Source organism: Phaethon lepturus, unplaced genomic scaffold (genome assembly GCF_000687285.1).
Source record: "Phaethon lepturus isolate BGI_N335 unplaced genomic scaffold, ASM68728v1 scaffold3057, whole genome shotgun sequence".
NCBI classification, from domain to species: Eukaryota; Metazoa; Chordata; class Aves; order Phaethontiformes; family Phaethontidae; genus Phaethon; species Phaethon lepturus.
The window spans coordinates 143,941-161,435 of NW_010552343.1; the positions used below are offsets into that span (position 1 = coordinate 143,941).

General features: G+C 36.6%; 1 protein-coding gene across 1 annotated transcript in view; it reads left to right on the plus strand.

Annotated features, from left to right (window-relative positions):
- Nucleotides 1-17,495, plus strand: part of PDE1A (phosphodiesterase 1A, calmodulin-dependent) — a 149,802-nt gene that overhangs the window by 79,206 nt on the left and 53,101 nt on the right. Inside the window, exon 2 of the mRNA XM_010291165.1 lies at nt 14,119-14,232. Coding sequence (XP_010289467.1) covers nt 14,119-14,232 — 114 coding nt within the window. The remainder of the gene's footprint in view (nt 1-14,118; nt 14,233-17,495) is intronic.

Sequence of the window (17,495 nt, forward strand, 5' to 3'; positions counted from 1 at the left end):
TCAGAATGCATCCTTAAATCCTTGAATCAACTTAGAAATTGCTTAGAGTCCACAGTTGAATTTCTAGTCATCAATAATCATAAAATATGACATTAAGAAACTCCCCCAAAATAATAAGCTGAGAGAGCTATAAAGTGGCTTAGAAGACTCACTTCCTAGTATGGTCAAATTCGGCGTTGCTGAACATCGCGTGTGGACAGCCAGCCAGGGTCCTGGCCCTGCTGTTGAAGCTGTATAAGCACATCGCCAGTCTAGCAGTTACTGTCATCTGCTGACCTAGGAGGGGGTGGCAGCCCCCCACAACGGTGACAACCATCTGGTTCGCTGTCGTTTCCACATTGTCTTTCCAGGGTGAAATTGCACTCTAACGTGACTACTCTCAATCTGTAATGGCAAGACAATCATAGACTTTTCATCCCAATGATCACAATCAAACAGGCTGTAAACACTGTCATCAGCCCTGAGCTCTTATTTTTCTGGTTTGCTTGATCAAGGCACAACTGTCCAAAACCTCATTCACCAGAACTGAACTGTACCTTTCCCCATTACCCGTTCCAGAACGTCCTGCGTTGCATACTCAAGACATAATGTAGGTATCTGCAGGTGAAAGCAGATAGGAGACTGCTGAATAAGGCACTTTCTCATTTGCATTAATTTTATGAAATTTAACTCCTGTATGCTTTGCTGTAGTATTTCTCTGTGGTCTTTATTCAGGTAAGCACTCCCTTGCGATCAACACCTGGATTGATCGGTGCTGTATTAAAGCTGGCTTGTTTTTCTTGGCCAAACTACTGGCTTACTTCTCTGAATGCTATGTTAGATTAAAGTGAATAATTTGATTTCAAAACTGGGGATTCCAATAAAAGATACGCTGCAATAGGAGAATCTGAAAAGCAATGGAAAACAAAATAATGTATTGTTTGAGAATATGGCAGGCAAATCACAATATGTAGTTACACTTTCTAACTGTTTTACTGCCTATTTTGATTTTTTACACAGACACAAAATTTTCCGAAATTCTTAGTAAGTTTGTAAACAAACATTTTCTTATAACATTGAATCAAGAACTTCAGTAGTTTTCTATTTTGAAATTAAAATGTAACCAAGTCCTTACTTGAAAGGAATGTCAGGGCTTTGCAGAGAGACTGAAGGATAGTGATTCATTCAGAAGAGCTATGAAAAATGAAGCACAACTTAGCAATTATGTTAGTCATGACCATAAAGGAGATGAACTTTTCAGGTTAGATTTCATATCCCTAGAGGAGTACATTTAGGGATGTTGTACTCTCATCACCTTGAAGAATTCAGATTTTAATTTCTGAGCCCTAGAAAGGCACAGTCATGAAGAACAGAATTTTATGTTATTAAAAACTGGGTTTGAAATTTTCTTATAAACCACTGCTTGCCTAGAAGCCCAGTAATTTTCCAGCTGAAAGCTCTTTCTGGTATAGTATTTGTGTAGATAACAAACAGAACATTTCTAAGCAATTTCACAAGTAATTAAACATAGCTGGATGAATATAGTTATGTGGTTCATTTTGAAATCAGTATAGGAATTTTTTAGAAAGTAATGGAGCAGTGCATCATTTAACAGCTAAGAAAGATGATCATTGTGTTGGACAGAAAGCCTGAGAATTATTTTTGGTGAGTTTTTTGCCATAAAAGCCCAAGAGGTGCTTTATAAGGCACAGTCCATTTCCTTTGCCTTAGGAAAAGATGCTGGATCTGATGCTCTAGTTAGCAGGACTGACTGTACGATGGTGTAGCTCCTTAGAACTGAGTGATAATTAAAGAACATTCTTTCTAAAATGAAGAAGCAAATGCATCTCTTCTGTAGGAAACATGACATATTCTGAAAAATTCTGCTGTGATCTGTTCAGGCTGAGAGATGTCTTTTGTGCTACGTTTTATTTCACTTGGAGATACAGAGAAGTTAAGTAAAATGTTATCTGCTGCAAAATCCTTGATGAAGGGTATAACTTCCATGTTATTCTGATCATGAATATTCTCTGAATATTGTCATATATTGTAATGATCAGTTTGAGCACTAGTTTCTGAATTTTCAATCTAGTCTGCTTATAGTATGTGTAAAGTGTATATAAACAGGCAAATTAGCCAGCTACGTACGTGACGAGGAACAAAAGGTTAATATCTTGGCGGTTAATTACAGTCTGTGTTTCCTACAGTTTCTCAGCTTAAACAAAACAAGACAAAAGTAATGCTTTTAGTTATAGATTCTGGACTACACCTTCTGAGGTGTGCTCTACTTCAAACCTGGAATAGCAACAGCTATGAAAATATTGTCAATTTTTAGTGAATAGGCTGATAATCAGGTTGGTTTAATAGCATGTTTTCAAATCAGGCAAGATGATGTGAACAGCTGTTGGGGTTAGTACGTCTTATCGGGACGGATGAGTTAAAGCGCTTTGTGGGATGTGTAAGAAGAAAGCCCCAAACTCACCGAAGTGCTGAGGACAGTGGAGAAAAGCCTAGGCGATTCTGCGGTAAGGATAGTGGCCTGTCCCATCATGGTGTCCTCTGGATTAGAGCAAGGCTGCAGTTTGCTACTTTTTGCGTAATGCTTTCACAGTCTATTAGTCTGTGTTTATTAAATGTGGAAGGAATAGTGGGAACTCTTACGGGTAGCATCAATTAAGGCAAAGGAAACACCAGCAACTAAGAAATGGCCTCTCATCCTGTCTACCTTCCCAGGCCTACAAAGCCTGAACGCTGTATATTGAGGTGCCAGGCACTTCACAGGCTGAGGGAAATGGCAGCTTTATACCAGGTATTGACCACAAATGATTTCTTATTTGGTTTCCTACAATTCCTGTCACAACTGTTTCCAGAACCAAACCCAATATGCATACAGCCCAGATATACTATATGCCAGATAATGGTTTTAACGTGACGTTATTCAAGAATAACTTTTTTTGGAAATATCCTTCCTGATGAGCTCCGGGGACTTGTTCCTGTTAGTTCTGCTCATCCTGAAGTATCCAAAGATGGAGTTAGTCAAGGACAGATAGTGAATTTCAGTTTCTTACATGACGCTAATTCAAATTTAGTTTCTCATGTAGATGAATCCTAGATCAAGCTCATATGTGTAAATAAGTGGTCATGTTACATTTCATCCTATTTATGAGCGTTCTTAAAGAATATAGGAGGAAAGGACACCCACTTGTTTCTTTCCTCTTTTAAACATTTATACAGCTCTCAAGTGTGTTTAAGCTTTTCTAATGTTCTACTTCTCATATACCAAGACCTACTTTGAAGTACTTTGATTTTGCAATTTTTCAGCAGAACATTTATTTTTAACAATTCCAAATGCCAGAAGTTAGTTTCACACGTAACAGAGTGCTGGATTCTAGCATCTCCTAATTTTTTTTTTTTCTTTTTAATTGCAGTATTGCAATTTTAAATAAAAGCCCTATTCATATTTTTACATTGTCATATACATTACCTGTACTATATCCTTTCTTCAGAACAACTGAGATGGTAATGATTTTACAGCAAAATTGTACTGTAATTACTACAGCTGTTGTGCTAAAGCATTTATGTCTTGCTCTGTCTTTTGAATGAAAAATTCTTTTAGTGAAAATAGATTTGTTGAAGCTGTAATTATTCAGTAAAAGACACATCTGAATTAAGGTGGTGGTATTTTTTTTTTCCTACAAAATTTTAGGCAGACTAAGGTAACTCTTAAATTATGTTAATATTTTATTCAATAGTTCGTAATAGTTCATAATGCAAATATTTGCAATTTTTTTACATTTCGTAATTTTATCCCAACAAATAGAGATCTGTATTTTGTTCCTCAGAACCCGTGATACATTTCAAAAGCAGAATTCAAGATAACTTCGCTCTGTCATCCCATCTGGAAGGTGTGATTATATATAAAAAGTATAACTTTTATATTCTGGTACTTCATGTGTTTAATTATAAGTAAGAAACTAGGGCTTCTAAACCAAATGACAAGTTGGAGCTTGGTTTGAAGTAGGATTATGTTGGTTGTTATGCTGGCCTGTTAGGCCAGCTGAACCAACTACCCTGATTCATTTGATGGCGTAACACATGACCCCTAATTTTGTTCTATGGAAAGACTTCAGTAGAAATCCCCCTACTGTAAAATATCTTGAAGGTGAATCAAATTGTTTTGGCACGATCAGGTTGAAGACATATTGTTACACATGCACTTGTGCTGTCAGATATGGTGGGGCAATAATTTCTAGGAAAAAGGGGTTGGAATGGGGCACCGAGAGAGAGCTGGGGCACCACATCTGACCATGTTCTTAGAATGAATACAAGGGACTGCCATTTCAAAACACTTTTCTTCTGTAGTATGTTTTTATATAGGTCCTCCTGTAACCTCTGTTGACTTAATACAACATCAGTGATAAGTTGTATGTATGTTGAGAGAAGTGGAATGGAAGATGGCATACTAAGCAGCCAAATTGTACTATATTTCATGCTCTGCCCATGGAAATCAACAGGTCAGAAATAGATATAAAATCATTTGTAAATAAGCACAGAGGACCCAGATTACTTACCAGGACCCAGATTCTACAGCTTGATGTCTCAAAAAATCTGTAATTATCAATGAAACAAATTAAAAAGTTGCCAGAGGTGTTAACTGTAACGGTTTCGCCACATTTATATATTTTGACCTGTGATATGCAGCAAGGAAATTCTGTCCTGGTTCTAATGTCTGTCTTGGGGAAATCAAAATGTTAATTATATCCAGAATATATAGTATTTAATGTAGTTTGATTCCACAGAGAAATCACAGAACAAAGTGTTGTTATCTTAATGTTAATGAAGGACATTTTGTGGGTTGTTTGCTCATGTGTGACTTTATCAAGTAGAGGAAAGGATACTCATGGTAAGTGGCATAGATGAAGGTTCTTTGACCACTGGGCAATGACGTTATTTTTAATGCCAAACACTTGCCAATCGTCTGTTCTTAACAAATGCAGAAATTGCACTAAAAGGCTTTCAAAAGCCTTCACAATGACAGCAACATATTTTCTTAGTAGTCTAGAAAATATTTTCAGTACAAAGTTACCAGTTCTGATTAATGCAGTCTTAAATTAAAAACATTGGTTGACTTTTTATATGATAGCTTGTTTTTAATGTTTCTAAAAGGACTTTCTACCTCTTTGCATGCTGTTTTCAAAGGACAAGTATCAACATTCTTCAACCCAGATTTTCTGGTCCTGAGGAATGAAGGAGCTATTCAGCATGTGGATTCAGGATGGGTGTACCAATGACTTCAGGGTGAATGAGAGGAAAGACAGAATAAAAGAAAGAGTAATGAGATATCAATTTCCAAACCCCTGTCCTTCTGTGATAATTGATAAATTTGTAAGATACCACTGCATGGGAAGATACTATCTCATCTATAAGTTTCAAGAGTAACTAAAGCAAAATGCAGTTTCTAGTAGTAGTAGGCAGCAGAACATGAGAGAGAGACGACAAACATTTTCAGACCATTACATTTATCTAGTTGCCGACAAGAGAGACTCCATTTGCTGGGTTGTGTGATGAGATCAAATATTTAGTGCATCGCAGTCATGTTAAACAATCTGGATCATGTGAAGGGGAGAGGGATTGTGGCATAGTATTGTCATCTGAAGAAATGCTTTCTAGCAGGAACCCTCTTAAAACAGCAAACATCTCACATAACTCTGGGACCATCCCTGGGGCAGAAGTAGGTCATGACCTTTCTTACAGGTATGGGAGATGCAGATGTGATGATTGGGAGCTGTGAGGTAGGGCCAAGAAAGTGCCTCTGAAGCAGAGAGTGAGATGTGCCAGGCCTGTACTCCTGTGATAATTTCCAGTGGTGCAGAGGTTTGCATACAGGTTTCTTGTTGGAATGTAGAGATAACACTCAAATGTGAGTGTGAAGTGATCTATTTGGAAATATTCTTCTTCTGCCATGGAAATTTTTTTTTTTTTTTTTTTTTTTTAAATAATGGAGAGGACTGCTTTGGAAGATTTGGAGGCTTAACTTCTGCCTTTTAGCAGCTGCTTTGATCACTGTGCTCCCAGCTGCTGTCTGCAAGAGAAGTAAAGCTTTTTAAACAGCTATGGGGAGTAAGGGCTGTGTGCCTTTTCTGTGTGTTTATCGCATTAGCTCCGGCAAGTAAGACGTGCTGAAAGTCTTCTGTCATCTTCAAGCATGATTTTTAGCAGGTGATGAGTTTATGTTTGATTTCCCAGCTTGTTGTTGATAGTGAATTTAGCTAGATTGTGATGAAGACTTTGAGACGTACAGGCCGTTCAAGTATTTGGCAACTTCAACATGAAATAGCTTTAGCTAGCACTCTATATAATGCATATACAATTCAGGAGAATCCTATAGATCAAATGTCAATCTTCAGACAAAAATAAACATTCAGCAAAAACCATTAGAAGGATAAGTTGCAATTTACAAATCAGTCCTATACATTGTGCATTATTTGTCTTTGATTTCATGGATTGATTGTGAAATTTCAGATAATGGAAATGGACATTGAGGCAGTAGAAACAGTCATAGAGTTTAAGGTAAGGAAAGACTAGTTGGTTACTTGTTGGATCTAATAGAAGACAGATAAGATACCTGAATGTATGTACATAGAAAGTAATTTGATTTTTTTGTTAAGCTTCAACCTGGAAAGCAATTGAACAGAAGAACCAAATTAGCATTGATGACGACTCATTAGCAGAAGCAAGAGAAAAGTTTGAAAGACAGTTAAAGCTTGGCTGAAATAGGTTTCATTCTGTATCTCGGGTGTGCACAGAGGTGAGAGAAATTCACATGTGTGAGAATTTGTGCTGATGACATACATTGAAACAGAGGTGAGAGAAATTCACAAGTGTGAGAATTTGTGCTGATGACATACATTGACTCTAATGGTGAAAGTTACTTTAGCGAAAGGATGAGTAATTGGGGGAGGTGAGAGACAGCAGGAAAGAACAGCAGCAACAGGATCCCAGGTGAGCCTTCTCCTCTGGGGCAACTCTCCAGGGCAGTAGGTGATCATGATGGAGGTGACAGTGAAGGGTTACGTAGCTGCAAATAGCAGACATTTAGTGTTACTAAAGTTAAGACACTAAAGCTTTCTCAGGCACTTGGAATTTGTTTGATCAGGTTTGTTGAGGATTATGCAAAAATTCTTTAGCGAGCTTGGATCAGTTTATGGTTTTAGGTGGAAACCATGTAAGACTCAAAGGCTTGCTGTGATTTCACCTCGGTGCTAAAGAAAACCTAGGAATTTTGACTAAATTTTGATTAAGTCTTTAAACACACTTGAACCTGTTATTAAATGAGACCCAAAGGATAATATTTATACAGTATTAGAGTGCTAAATAATATGAAAATGTATGAGTAAGGTAAAATGAACTGAAACCTAATAGGTAATGCCTGCCTGAAGGAAACCACTTCATCTTGCATACACATGATCGATATCTAAACAGCCAAGGCAATTCTATCACCCTGAAAATGCAGAGTTTTATCGTTAAGAAAATTTAGATTTCAGTGTGTGTTATATAGCTGCAGAACTATTTTAATTCTTCAGTATGGCATTGAAGTTTTGGTATATCAAAATGTTGTCTGAATTACAAGCATATTCACTATTTATTTTCTAATGGCTGAATCATAATTACAGATCAGTGTGTACCACTCATAGTGCTTAAAATAATCATGAAATGAATGTGATTCTTGAAACCCTTAGCAACCACAAGGTTTCTTGTGCATATGCTCAGACACAGCAGCGATTGAGAAGTAATTTCATAAAACACATTTGCAGCACTGAAACAATGATATATCCATCTTGCATTTCTCAGTATCAGAATTTATTGAGAGACAGCACCTCTAATTAGAATAAATACTATTCCTGGAATCCCCGAAAGTGTTCGGGGCAAGGTTGGATGGGGCTTTGAGCAACCTGGTCTGGTGGAAGGTGTCCCTGCCCATGGCAGGGGGTTGGAACTAGATGATCTTTAAGGTCCCTTCCAACCCAGACCATTATGATTCTGTGATTAGGTAACTGCATTTGAAACTGCGTTTTTTATGATTTCAGGGAAGCGAAATGCACATCAAGGTCTGAGTCAATAGCCGTCGGTTCTAATCCTTACTCTCCATTGATATGCTGGTCTTGCCTTGACTGGCAAAATGTCCCTGTAATAGCATGTTTTTCCCTACCATAATGTAAAAAACCTTGAAGTAAAGCTTGGCCATTTTGAAGACGTATTAGTTGGCGACTTTGTAACTGCAGGTACGAGCAGGGGAACAGGAGTGTCGACTCAAAGGGATCATTCCTGAATCTTTATTACCATATTCTGGGTATTTCTCCAGTATCTCTCGTCCATTTGTATGATCAGGTCTAGTCTTTTATATCCATGTGTTACAAATATTGCAACTGTATCTGGAATTTTCCTGTTTCATAGTCAGTATTTTTCTTCCATCTTGCAGAAAACATAAAAAAGGAATTATATTCCTTGACATACGAAAAGATTTCTAGTAATCCATATATTATAAATTTTATTGAAAAAGTGAGAGCATGGTTGATTATTATTATTATTACAATTTGTTTTTTGTTTCTGATCTCTGTTATTTCAAAGTATTTGTTGGAGGGGCAGGTGTATTTAGATAAAGATTTATTTTATACATGCATGTTCTTAATAGAAAAGTGTAAAATACAAATGATACCAATTCATATAAAAATAATTGGAATTTGGGCAATTTATGTAGGGAATTTTAGAATTCAAGTGAGATAATTATATGTTTTATTTGTTGTGACTTTTCCAAGATGAAGTTTTGCTATTCCCATTTTGGATTTCTCCTAATTAAAATATTTTCTTGAATCTCAGTTGTGTAGGTATGTAAAACAACTTGGATTCTGGGGTTGGGCTGTTTTAAATAGATCATCTGAAAAATTAACTTAATAGATCACTGTTAATGATGTGGAATTGCTGGATATTGGCCCGTTTTCAGAGTGTTTATGTTTGAATGAGGATGTAACTTCTGGCTTTGAAAGCTGAGGAACTATGGGGTGAGCAATGCTTTCTACAGGTTGTGAAAATTATTTAACTGATTATTACAAGAAAGACTACACGTAGCAAAACTGGTTTCTGGTTTTAATTCTAATTGCTTTTAGAGGAAAATTTCCCACTTCCACAAAGTTTATAAAAACTAATGGTGTTTAAACTCTGACTAACTATATTGTCAGAGTATGGTTACTCTCCTCCTCTTTACTTTTAATTTCATATTACATATCAGCCCATTTTTAGTTTGTAATATTCATTTAGAGGGTCAAATAATTTGTATAATAAAGATTACAATTATCCACTTAATTTTCTTATTCAATATTAAATAGTCCAAACAAAACATGAAACAATTATTTACAGATAATAATCATTTATTCTGACAATACGTTGTCTGTATTTGCTCATAATCTTTTCAAGGAATTAATACATTTGGCCACAGCTAGGCTTTTCTCAAATGATTCATGAGAACATAATGATTTGCAACTTGAATTGGAGTTGACTTAACCAACACAGCTAATTTTTAAACTGGCATTGTGATTATTGAATATTAATATGAATAACTATTTCTCTGTAATTAGCATTAATGTGTGTTTATTATTTTCAAAGAATTACCCATGTGTTCATTGCCCATCTTCAACTCTGACTTCCATTAATTTCAAAACACAATAGGAAGCATGGTTAGTTTACTTTTTACAGTTTGTTACACTTCCCCTTTAGTAAGATTTGTGGCAAAAGCCAGCTTTTTTTGTGCAAAGTTTCCAAAAGAGTTTTAAGTGAAGTCCGGATGTGTAAGTTGGAAAGCTGTTTCTTTGCCTGTCTCGATGGTGGGGAGACTCAGATGGCCGGTAAAGGTAATACTTGGGAAAGCAGACACAGGGTCTTCAGGTTCAGAAGTTAACTTTAGGCTGAATTTTCCTGTTCTGGTTCTTGAAGACTGTTAAGCTAAACTTTTTTTATTCTCAGTGACCACTGGTAGTTTATTTTGCCTTGGATAAGGAAGAGGCAGTCTATAAAACCCGAAACAAATTGTCCAACTCCTCTGCCTCTCTACCTTACAATCTCCCTTCCTAAGTAATCCCACGCCTGGCACCTTTCTTTGCTATCTTTTTAATCTGCGTTTATGACAATTATTCCGTATTTCCAAACTTATTTCTCATGTTGAACTTCGCTCGATTCCATAAAAGAAAACATTTTTCTCATGATGACATTGCAAAAAGATTGTTTTAATCACTGATTCTTTATCTTCCTGTTTTTTTCCCTGTAGTTACTGAAACTGTCATAGGCAGCCTTCTCAACCTAAAATCTGTCCTCAGTTAATTTGGTACAACCCCTAAGTTATGGTAGGTTTATCAAAACTTTAATTCAAACCTGGGAGAATTTTAAGGAGGAAGCAATTGAGTCATGATTTTGATATTGTTAATCAAGAACATGCTACTTCTGCTCCTAGTAAGATCCTCATTTTCACCTGGTTTGCCTGTGTTGCTGGGTGGCCCTCAAAACTTACTGCCCGCGGTTGGCCATAGGTATCAGCTGCGTGGGGAGGTCAGGACCGGGGAAACACTGGTTCTGGTAACCTCACAGCCAGCACTCTTAAAGATGGGTAGGAGCAAAGCGCCTTTGGATTGTCCGTAAAAGCATTTACTACCACAGCGCTGTTAATGGTGTTTACTCACTACAACAAAAGATGCTTCTCCACCCATCCCTTTATTAATTGCAGATGTCTCTTTCCCCCTTGCAAACTGAGGCTGCTAGTTTTAAAATGCAGTTTTCAGTTGTCCTGAGAGAAATAATCTGTTTCTTTTCCTCTATAAATCTCTTCCTTTCATGTTGTGTCATATTAACTCTGCATATAATTTTCTTTGTACCTTAGGACAGTTCAAACAGTTCATTTTTCTATTTCACAAAATAGCCTCTCCAGTTTTCGCTTGTTGCTCTCTGGTATTTCTTAGTAGCACAGTTCACAGGCAGGGTAATACAATTAGCTCTAATTTTAAGTAGCATTTCAGGTTTTCTAATGGCATTTCTCATGTTTGTTTTCAATTTATCACATTTAATTAAAAGTAAACAAACAAAGAAATAAAAATCCTCTCCAATACAGCTGGAGTAATAATTCTTTTTTGTTACTTTTCCTTGTCCTTTTTACTATTTTCTTTGTCTTGTGGAATGCTGGGCTATGAGTGTTTTAACACTTACTGGCTTGCCTTATACATGGGCATTTTTATTATTTGATAAAATGTTAGTCATTAGTGAAATGTCAGCTCTTAAACTCTGTGGCTGTTTCACTTTAATGTATAGTATGTTGAGTATATTCAGACCATTCATATACTGTTATAACCCACTTAATTTTGCCCTGTTGGAAGGCCGTTTTTCTAACTTTTGGGGTAGACCTCATGATTATCACCTGATAGTCTCTGATCAGCAACACTGTTCGAGGGATTTTATTGCTGTGTCCAGCTTCCTAATGGGACATTGTAACATAGATAGAGCCAGATTTTTCTTGGAAGTGCATAGCAAAGGTTGGGGGCCACTGGGCACAAGTTGCTACAAAAGAAAGTTAGATATTGGGAAGAAATTATCCACCATGAAGCTGATTAAGCATTGAAACTGGGTGAACGGAGAGTTTGTGAAATTTCCATGCATTCAGAACTTGAGTGGAAATGCCTCTGAGAAATTTGATCTAACTTTGAAGTTATACCTAGCTTTGAGGTTGGCCCTGCTTTGAGCAAGAGCTTGGACCAGGTGGAGGTCCCTTCCAACCAAAATTATCCTCTGGTTCTAAGGTAGATCTGCACTGGGGACTACTACAGGCTCTCGTGAGGACATGTCCACAAAGCGTGGATGCATTAGATGACAAAGTCACTGGTCATTATTGAATTATGTGGATTTTGTCCTTTTGTGATTCTGTAACCTCTTCAGAATCACTTTAACTTTGCCTGAGCAGCTTTTCCAAATTGCCCAGTCTGTTACTGTGTTCTGCATTCCTCCTAGAATATGAACTATTAACTTCAGGGCAAGTTACATCAGTGGACTGCCACCTATGCAGCAAGATACTGCAAGGTCCTTGTGGCTTAAAGGCTGCCCCAGGGACTCCTTTCCTCCTGCAAGCATAAAAATGATTTCACGTATCTGTCATCTGGTCTATGTCCTGAGAAAACGTAGAACCACTGGAAGTCATAGGATTTGAAGCCATTTTGAGCTAATACTGTTCTACCACAGCCTACCCCCCTGCTGTGGAGTGTTGCATTTTTAAATTCATCTGTGCTTCCACTTTGGAAAGTGTGATTCAGAAACGAGCTCAGTCAAACACAGAGGGAACAGTGCAAGTGGTAGAACCACCCCATGGCTATTTGCAAGTAGCGGCAATGATGCTGCCTGACTCACCTGGGCATTTTGGCATTGGTGCTCAGGAGGGATCGTATGTGTGTTTGTGTGCATTACTGAGGAGCAGACATTCCAGGAGAGTTACGGTGTGTGCGTTGGGGAGTGCAAGGTGAGTGTCTATGATTTAACTTCTTCAGTCTATAGGTACCTCTGAAGTGGAAGGAGTTATGTGCTGGAACTGCCTCCCCATGCATAAGGTTGTTTCTGTGTAGGAGATGCACTCCCACACTATTTCATCCACCCACTTTACTTCTCTGGGAAAAATTTTTAACGCTAAATTTTCCATTCCATTGATAGGCAATGCACTGTGTAAAATACCAAGTAAATATGGTTGCTAAGAGCCTTACTTGTGTTATGTTCTATGCTAATTTGAATTGAATTAAGACTTTTGAGAACTGAGGAGGCTGGTCTTAAAATTCCATTTGCTAACATTATCTTTGCAGTGTTGGACATAATTATACTTAGTTCAAATAAATATAAAGAAAAATCATGAAAGTGGTTTTATGACAGAACAGTACTCTCCAGGTTTGAGGCATTTGTTTTGAATATCACTGCATTTCTTTTACTTCATACAATTTAATTAGGTCCAATCAAATATTGTATATGCCCAATAAAAATAATATATAGTATATATCACATTATATAACATACTATACTTTTTATACGCTCTTTCACGTCATAAATGTGAAAAGATATTCATGTATCTTTTAATACATATCTTTATCTACAAAGATACATGATATGTGTCTTTAATTACAGAAATCTTTATCTGACATGATACAAAACTGTAGATCATTTCAACTCGGAGATACAGCACAGAAAGAAGGAAAAGACCCATACTTCTTTAAGCATCCATTTAGTCACCGCTCTACACAGTTACTGATAAGGTCGCTCCGGTGCTGTGACTACTCTGTATGGTTAAGTTGAGCAGTGTCAGAAGTCTTCTCTGAGAGTTTAACAAAAATCTGGTATTCAGGGAGTTTATCTGTACAAATGTATTGCTACAGAGGCATGAGTAGATGTATTACAAAATCCCCTTTGGGTGTATCCGTGTTTGTAATGTAAAAGAATGTTCTCAAAACTAAAAGTAAAAGCACACTTGGGAAAATATTTGGATTTTTCTGATGCCATAGGCACCACCTTTCATCTAGTATAATGATGAATTTTCTGTAAACATAGAAACAATGAAGCTCCACATTGGTTCATGCTAATAAAAAATACAAATTCTGCAGCAAAACCAAACTGGAGGCCTAAATAAAAATTAAAGACATTTAAATGAAGCAAAATCAGTATATAGTGGATATTAAAAAATTATAATCAACCTTCTAAGCACAGAAAAATAATAATAGGACAACTTGAAAAGTTTTATTTATTATTTAAACAAAATTAGCGACTCGGGCATAATTGTAATGTCACAAATTAATATAAAATCACTCTGATGGTAGTTACTGAGTTCTCTCTGACTTACTGGATGTATATGCCTTTTCTTAATAGGTCTTACAAATTTAGCAAGCTGTAAAAACATGCAACTAGTCATTGTTACATGCATTGTAAAACCAGATTTAAAAAAAGACATGAGATGCAGTGACAGTCTCTTGCCCTCTACATTGGCTATTGTGTTGGTTCCAATATTTGAAATAGAAAATGCTGTCACTGAAATTTGATATAAGCAACGCACTGATATTTTTATTTTCTTTTTCACAGATTAAGATGCTTGGTAAAGCAGCTGGAGAAGGGTGACATTAATGTGGTGGATTTAAAAAAGAATATCGAATATGCTGCATCTGTGCTGGAGGCAGTTTATATTGATGAAACCAGGTAAGTCTGAGGAAAAGGAAAGGATGTTGCAAATCACATTTTAGAACTTTGGTCTTTGCATGCAATTGTAACTGATGTGAGCTGAAGGTCTCTGCACATCAGATGAATTGTATGTTGATCTTAGGTCTTTCAGTGACAAGATTAAAGCAAGTAAGATTCCAAAGGTTGGATATAACCATTGTCTGGAGAGTTTGCCTAGTTCTCATCTCCCTCACTTGTCAAAAGTCCACAGTATAAAGAATTTTTCTGAAGGATAGATTTTCTTTCCCCCACAGGCCACATACCGATAATCATGCTGTGAGGACTGTATCACTGAAAAAAATGAGCTGTTTTGGAATGAAATGCTCATGGAGATGAGTCAGAATATTATAATCTGGCCTGTAAATACATAAATTTATGAAAAGCTGTGATTTATTTTATAGTGTCTGATGCTTTGTTTATGATTATTGTTACTGGCAGTATTACTGGCAATCATCTTTAATGTGGGTTGACTCCAATTAAATTAGAAGTTCTAAGTGTTTGGCTCCTTGCAAAAATGTCAAGATATGTACTATGTTGAAGTTAATTAGCTATCTTACAGTTTTTATTTCAGTGTACTGGCCTCTAAGTTTTTTTCTAAGCATAATGATCTTGTAAAGATGTCTGCCAAAACTTCTTCAGTACTGCTGGAGCATGCAGTGTATGTCTCTGTTCCATATTACATTTAAGAGGTCTGGCGTTGTACTGATTATACTCGCTCTTTTTTTTCCAACCCCCCCGCCTGCCTTGCAAATCTGCATATTTGATATGGTGCTTAAAGTACTGCTCTAACTTTTTCCCGTTTCTTTCCTTTTGATGCATGTGATTCACACATCAAACATTTGCCACGCGGAAATTTGGAATATCTACTGTTGGGCAATAGAAAGCCTACACATCTGAAAACAGAAAAATTAAATCAATAGTAAATGAAGCTGGTATCAATGGTCCATTTTTCAGAGATTATATTACAAACTAGGTTGGCAGGATCATTTATACTAGTGTCCTGCCCTTAGAGTGCATGCATGTCCAGTTCTGTAAAAAGATGTCCTGAGCAGCCTCTCAGCCAAAATACAGTTCTTAGGGACACTTTCAAAAGTGGTGCTAGTGACCTCAAGTTAAATACATTACTTGAAAAGCATTAGGGATCTCAGTGACTTCAAAAGCACTCATGTGTCATGAAGGTGTTGACAGAATCAGTTAAATTAAGCATAACTGAGCAAACTTAGACAAACCCTCTTGTGTGACTTCCAAGGGACCTGGGCTCTGTGAGGAAACTGAATGAATTTAAATTAAATATTGTAAAATACTGGTAGTTAATATACCACTGTGGATATGTTTATATCAGTTTTGCTGACTCACTTAAGTTGATCAAGCTTCTTTTACATTGAATCAAGGGTTGATTTATGGATTTACATTAGTTTATAGCCATATTTGTAGTTAAATTGATACACGTCCTTAGGGAGACATAAAAGAAATGATCAACAAGAATTGGGCTCACACTGCCACAATTGAAGCCATAAAATTTCATTTTTCAGCAATTGTTTGCAACGTAGATCTTGTTGGCACATCTTACGTGCTCAGGAAGCTTTGGAAGATCTCAGTCCTTTCTCCCCTGCATTACGGGGTATTGTATCACCACCAGCGGTCAGAGTGTAAGCATGTATTTTGTATTAATAACCATGGGAGCTATGTCAAAGCTGCATAGGGGACAAGGACATAAACCACTGATTATTCCTTCCATACGTCTCCCAAACACTGCGGTTAGATGGGTATAGTATTCATAGCTCTTTCTCAGTAGTAGCACTGGCACTATGAAAATAATGTGAGATTTACTTAGTTTCTAAACTGAGGCCTCTGTGGAAATGAATAGTATCGTTACAATGCGGAATCCAGTCTTTCTGGTTCTGTGTGGGAGCATCGAGTCAAGTAACAGACATTTCATACAGAGAGAAAACTGGTACACCTGAAAATACATAGGCATTGGCAGCCACAGGCGCATCATTTTTACAGTAAGCAAATATTTAGATAAGGTAATTGCCCTCATAGAACTTAACAGCAGGATTATTAAACTGTCTAAATGAAAATAAACATACATAATTTTATAGTGGATTGGAAGATTTTCATAGTCCTCAGGCTATTTTCTTAATCCTAGGGGCATTATGACCTCATAAGGGTGACTATTTATTTTCAAAAAATTCTACTTCAGTATATGGATAAAGCTTTTCCGCTTCCTTAGCTTGATGCAGAACAATGTTTAATCTTATTTATTACATCTAATAATCTGATTTTTTTACTGTGCTAAGTCAGAAAGGAAGTCAGACAAACCTGAGACAAGTATCTTGCTTTGTTCTAATTTATTGAATGTTTCTATTTTCCAATGCAACCTTGAAGTTAGTTTGTAAACCTATCAAATTTTGGTAGCATTCCTTATATAAATAGCATTAAGCATATGGTTTATGTATATCTTTCCATACCGATAGCTATATTTCTGAAGTATATGTATGCAGACATATAAGCCAAATTTTCTTGCCCGTGTTACTTATGCTATAACTAATAGTTAGGAATTAAATTACTTTAATGAAACCTACTTTTCAACTTTTATTCTCTTAGTTTTAGTGTTTTGCATTTTATAACCCATGTTCTTCATTTTAGTTGATATCCTTTGACTAATGCAGTCTCCATGAAATTCAGAGTGATGCATTTTTTGAACCTGGTGGTCTTTGTGTTAAAATTATGCTAAGAAAATAAGCTGAGCCTCCGCTTCTTAGTTGGAAAATATTATGTATAGTGCTGTTTTAAATTTTGACACTTCCCCATTAAAAACAATTTGTAAATTAAGGTATTTATTGTGTGCCAGAGAAAAACTGTAGTCTTCACTGCTACTTTCATATTAAATTCTTTTGCATGGCAAACTGCAAAGATAATCACATTTTAAATAGCATGACCAGTATTCTGTAGTCTAAATCTGCAATAAAATGTTTAAAGATAAACACAGAAAGAAGGTCTCTCCAGCTTCCAGGAAGCTAATCCTTAAGGAACAGAAGCAGTGTATCATTGAGTCAAATGGCAATGGAGACTGGAATTAGCTTGGGTGGTTACATTTTGTCCTCGTTCCCACCAAAGAATACAGGTTCTTTGTTCTGCACAAAGCTACTGCTGTTGGGAGTCTGGAACTGAGTTAACTAAACTCATTAGTAGATTAGAAATAATAGTTTAGATCATACGCAGAATGGCCCATTCCTGCT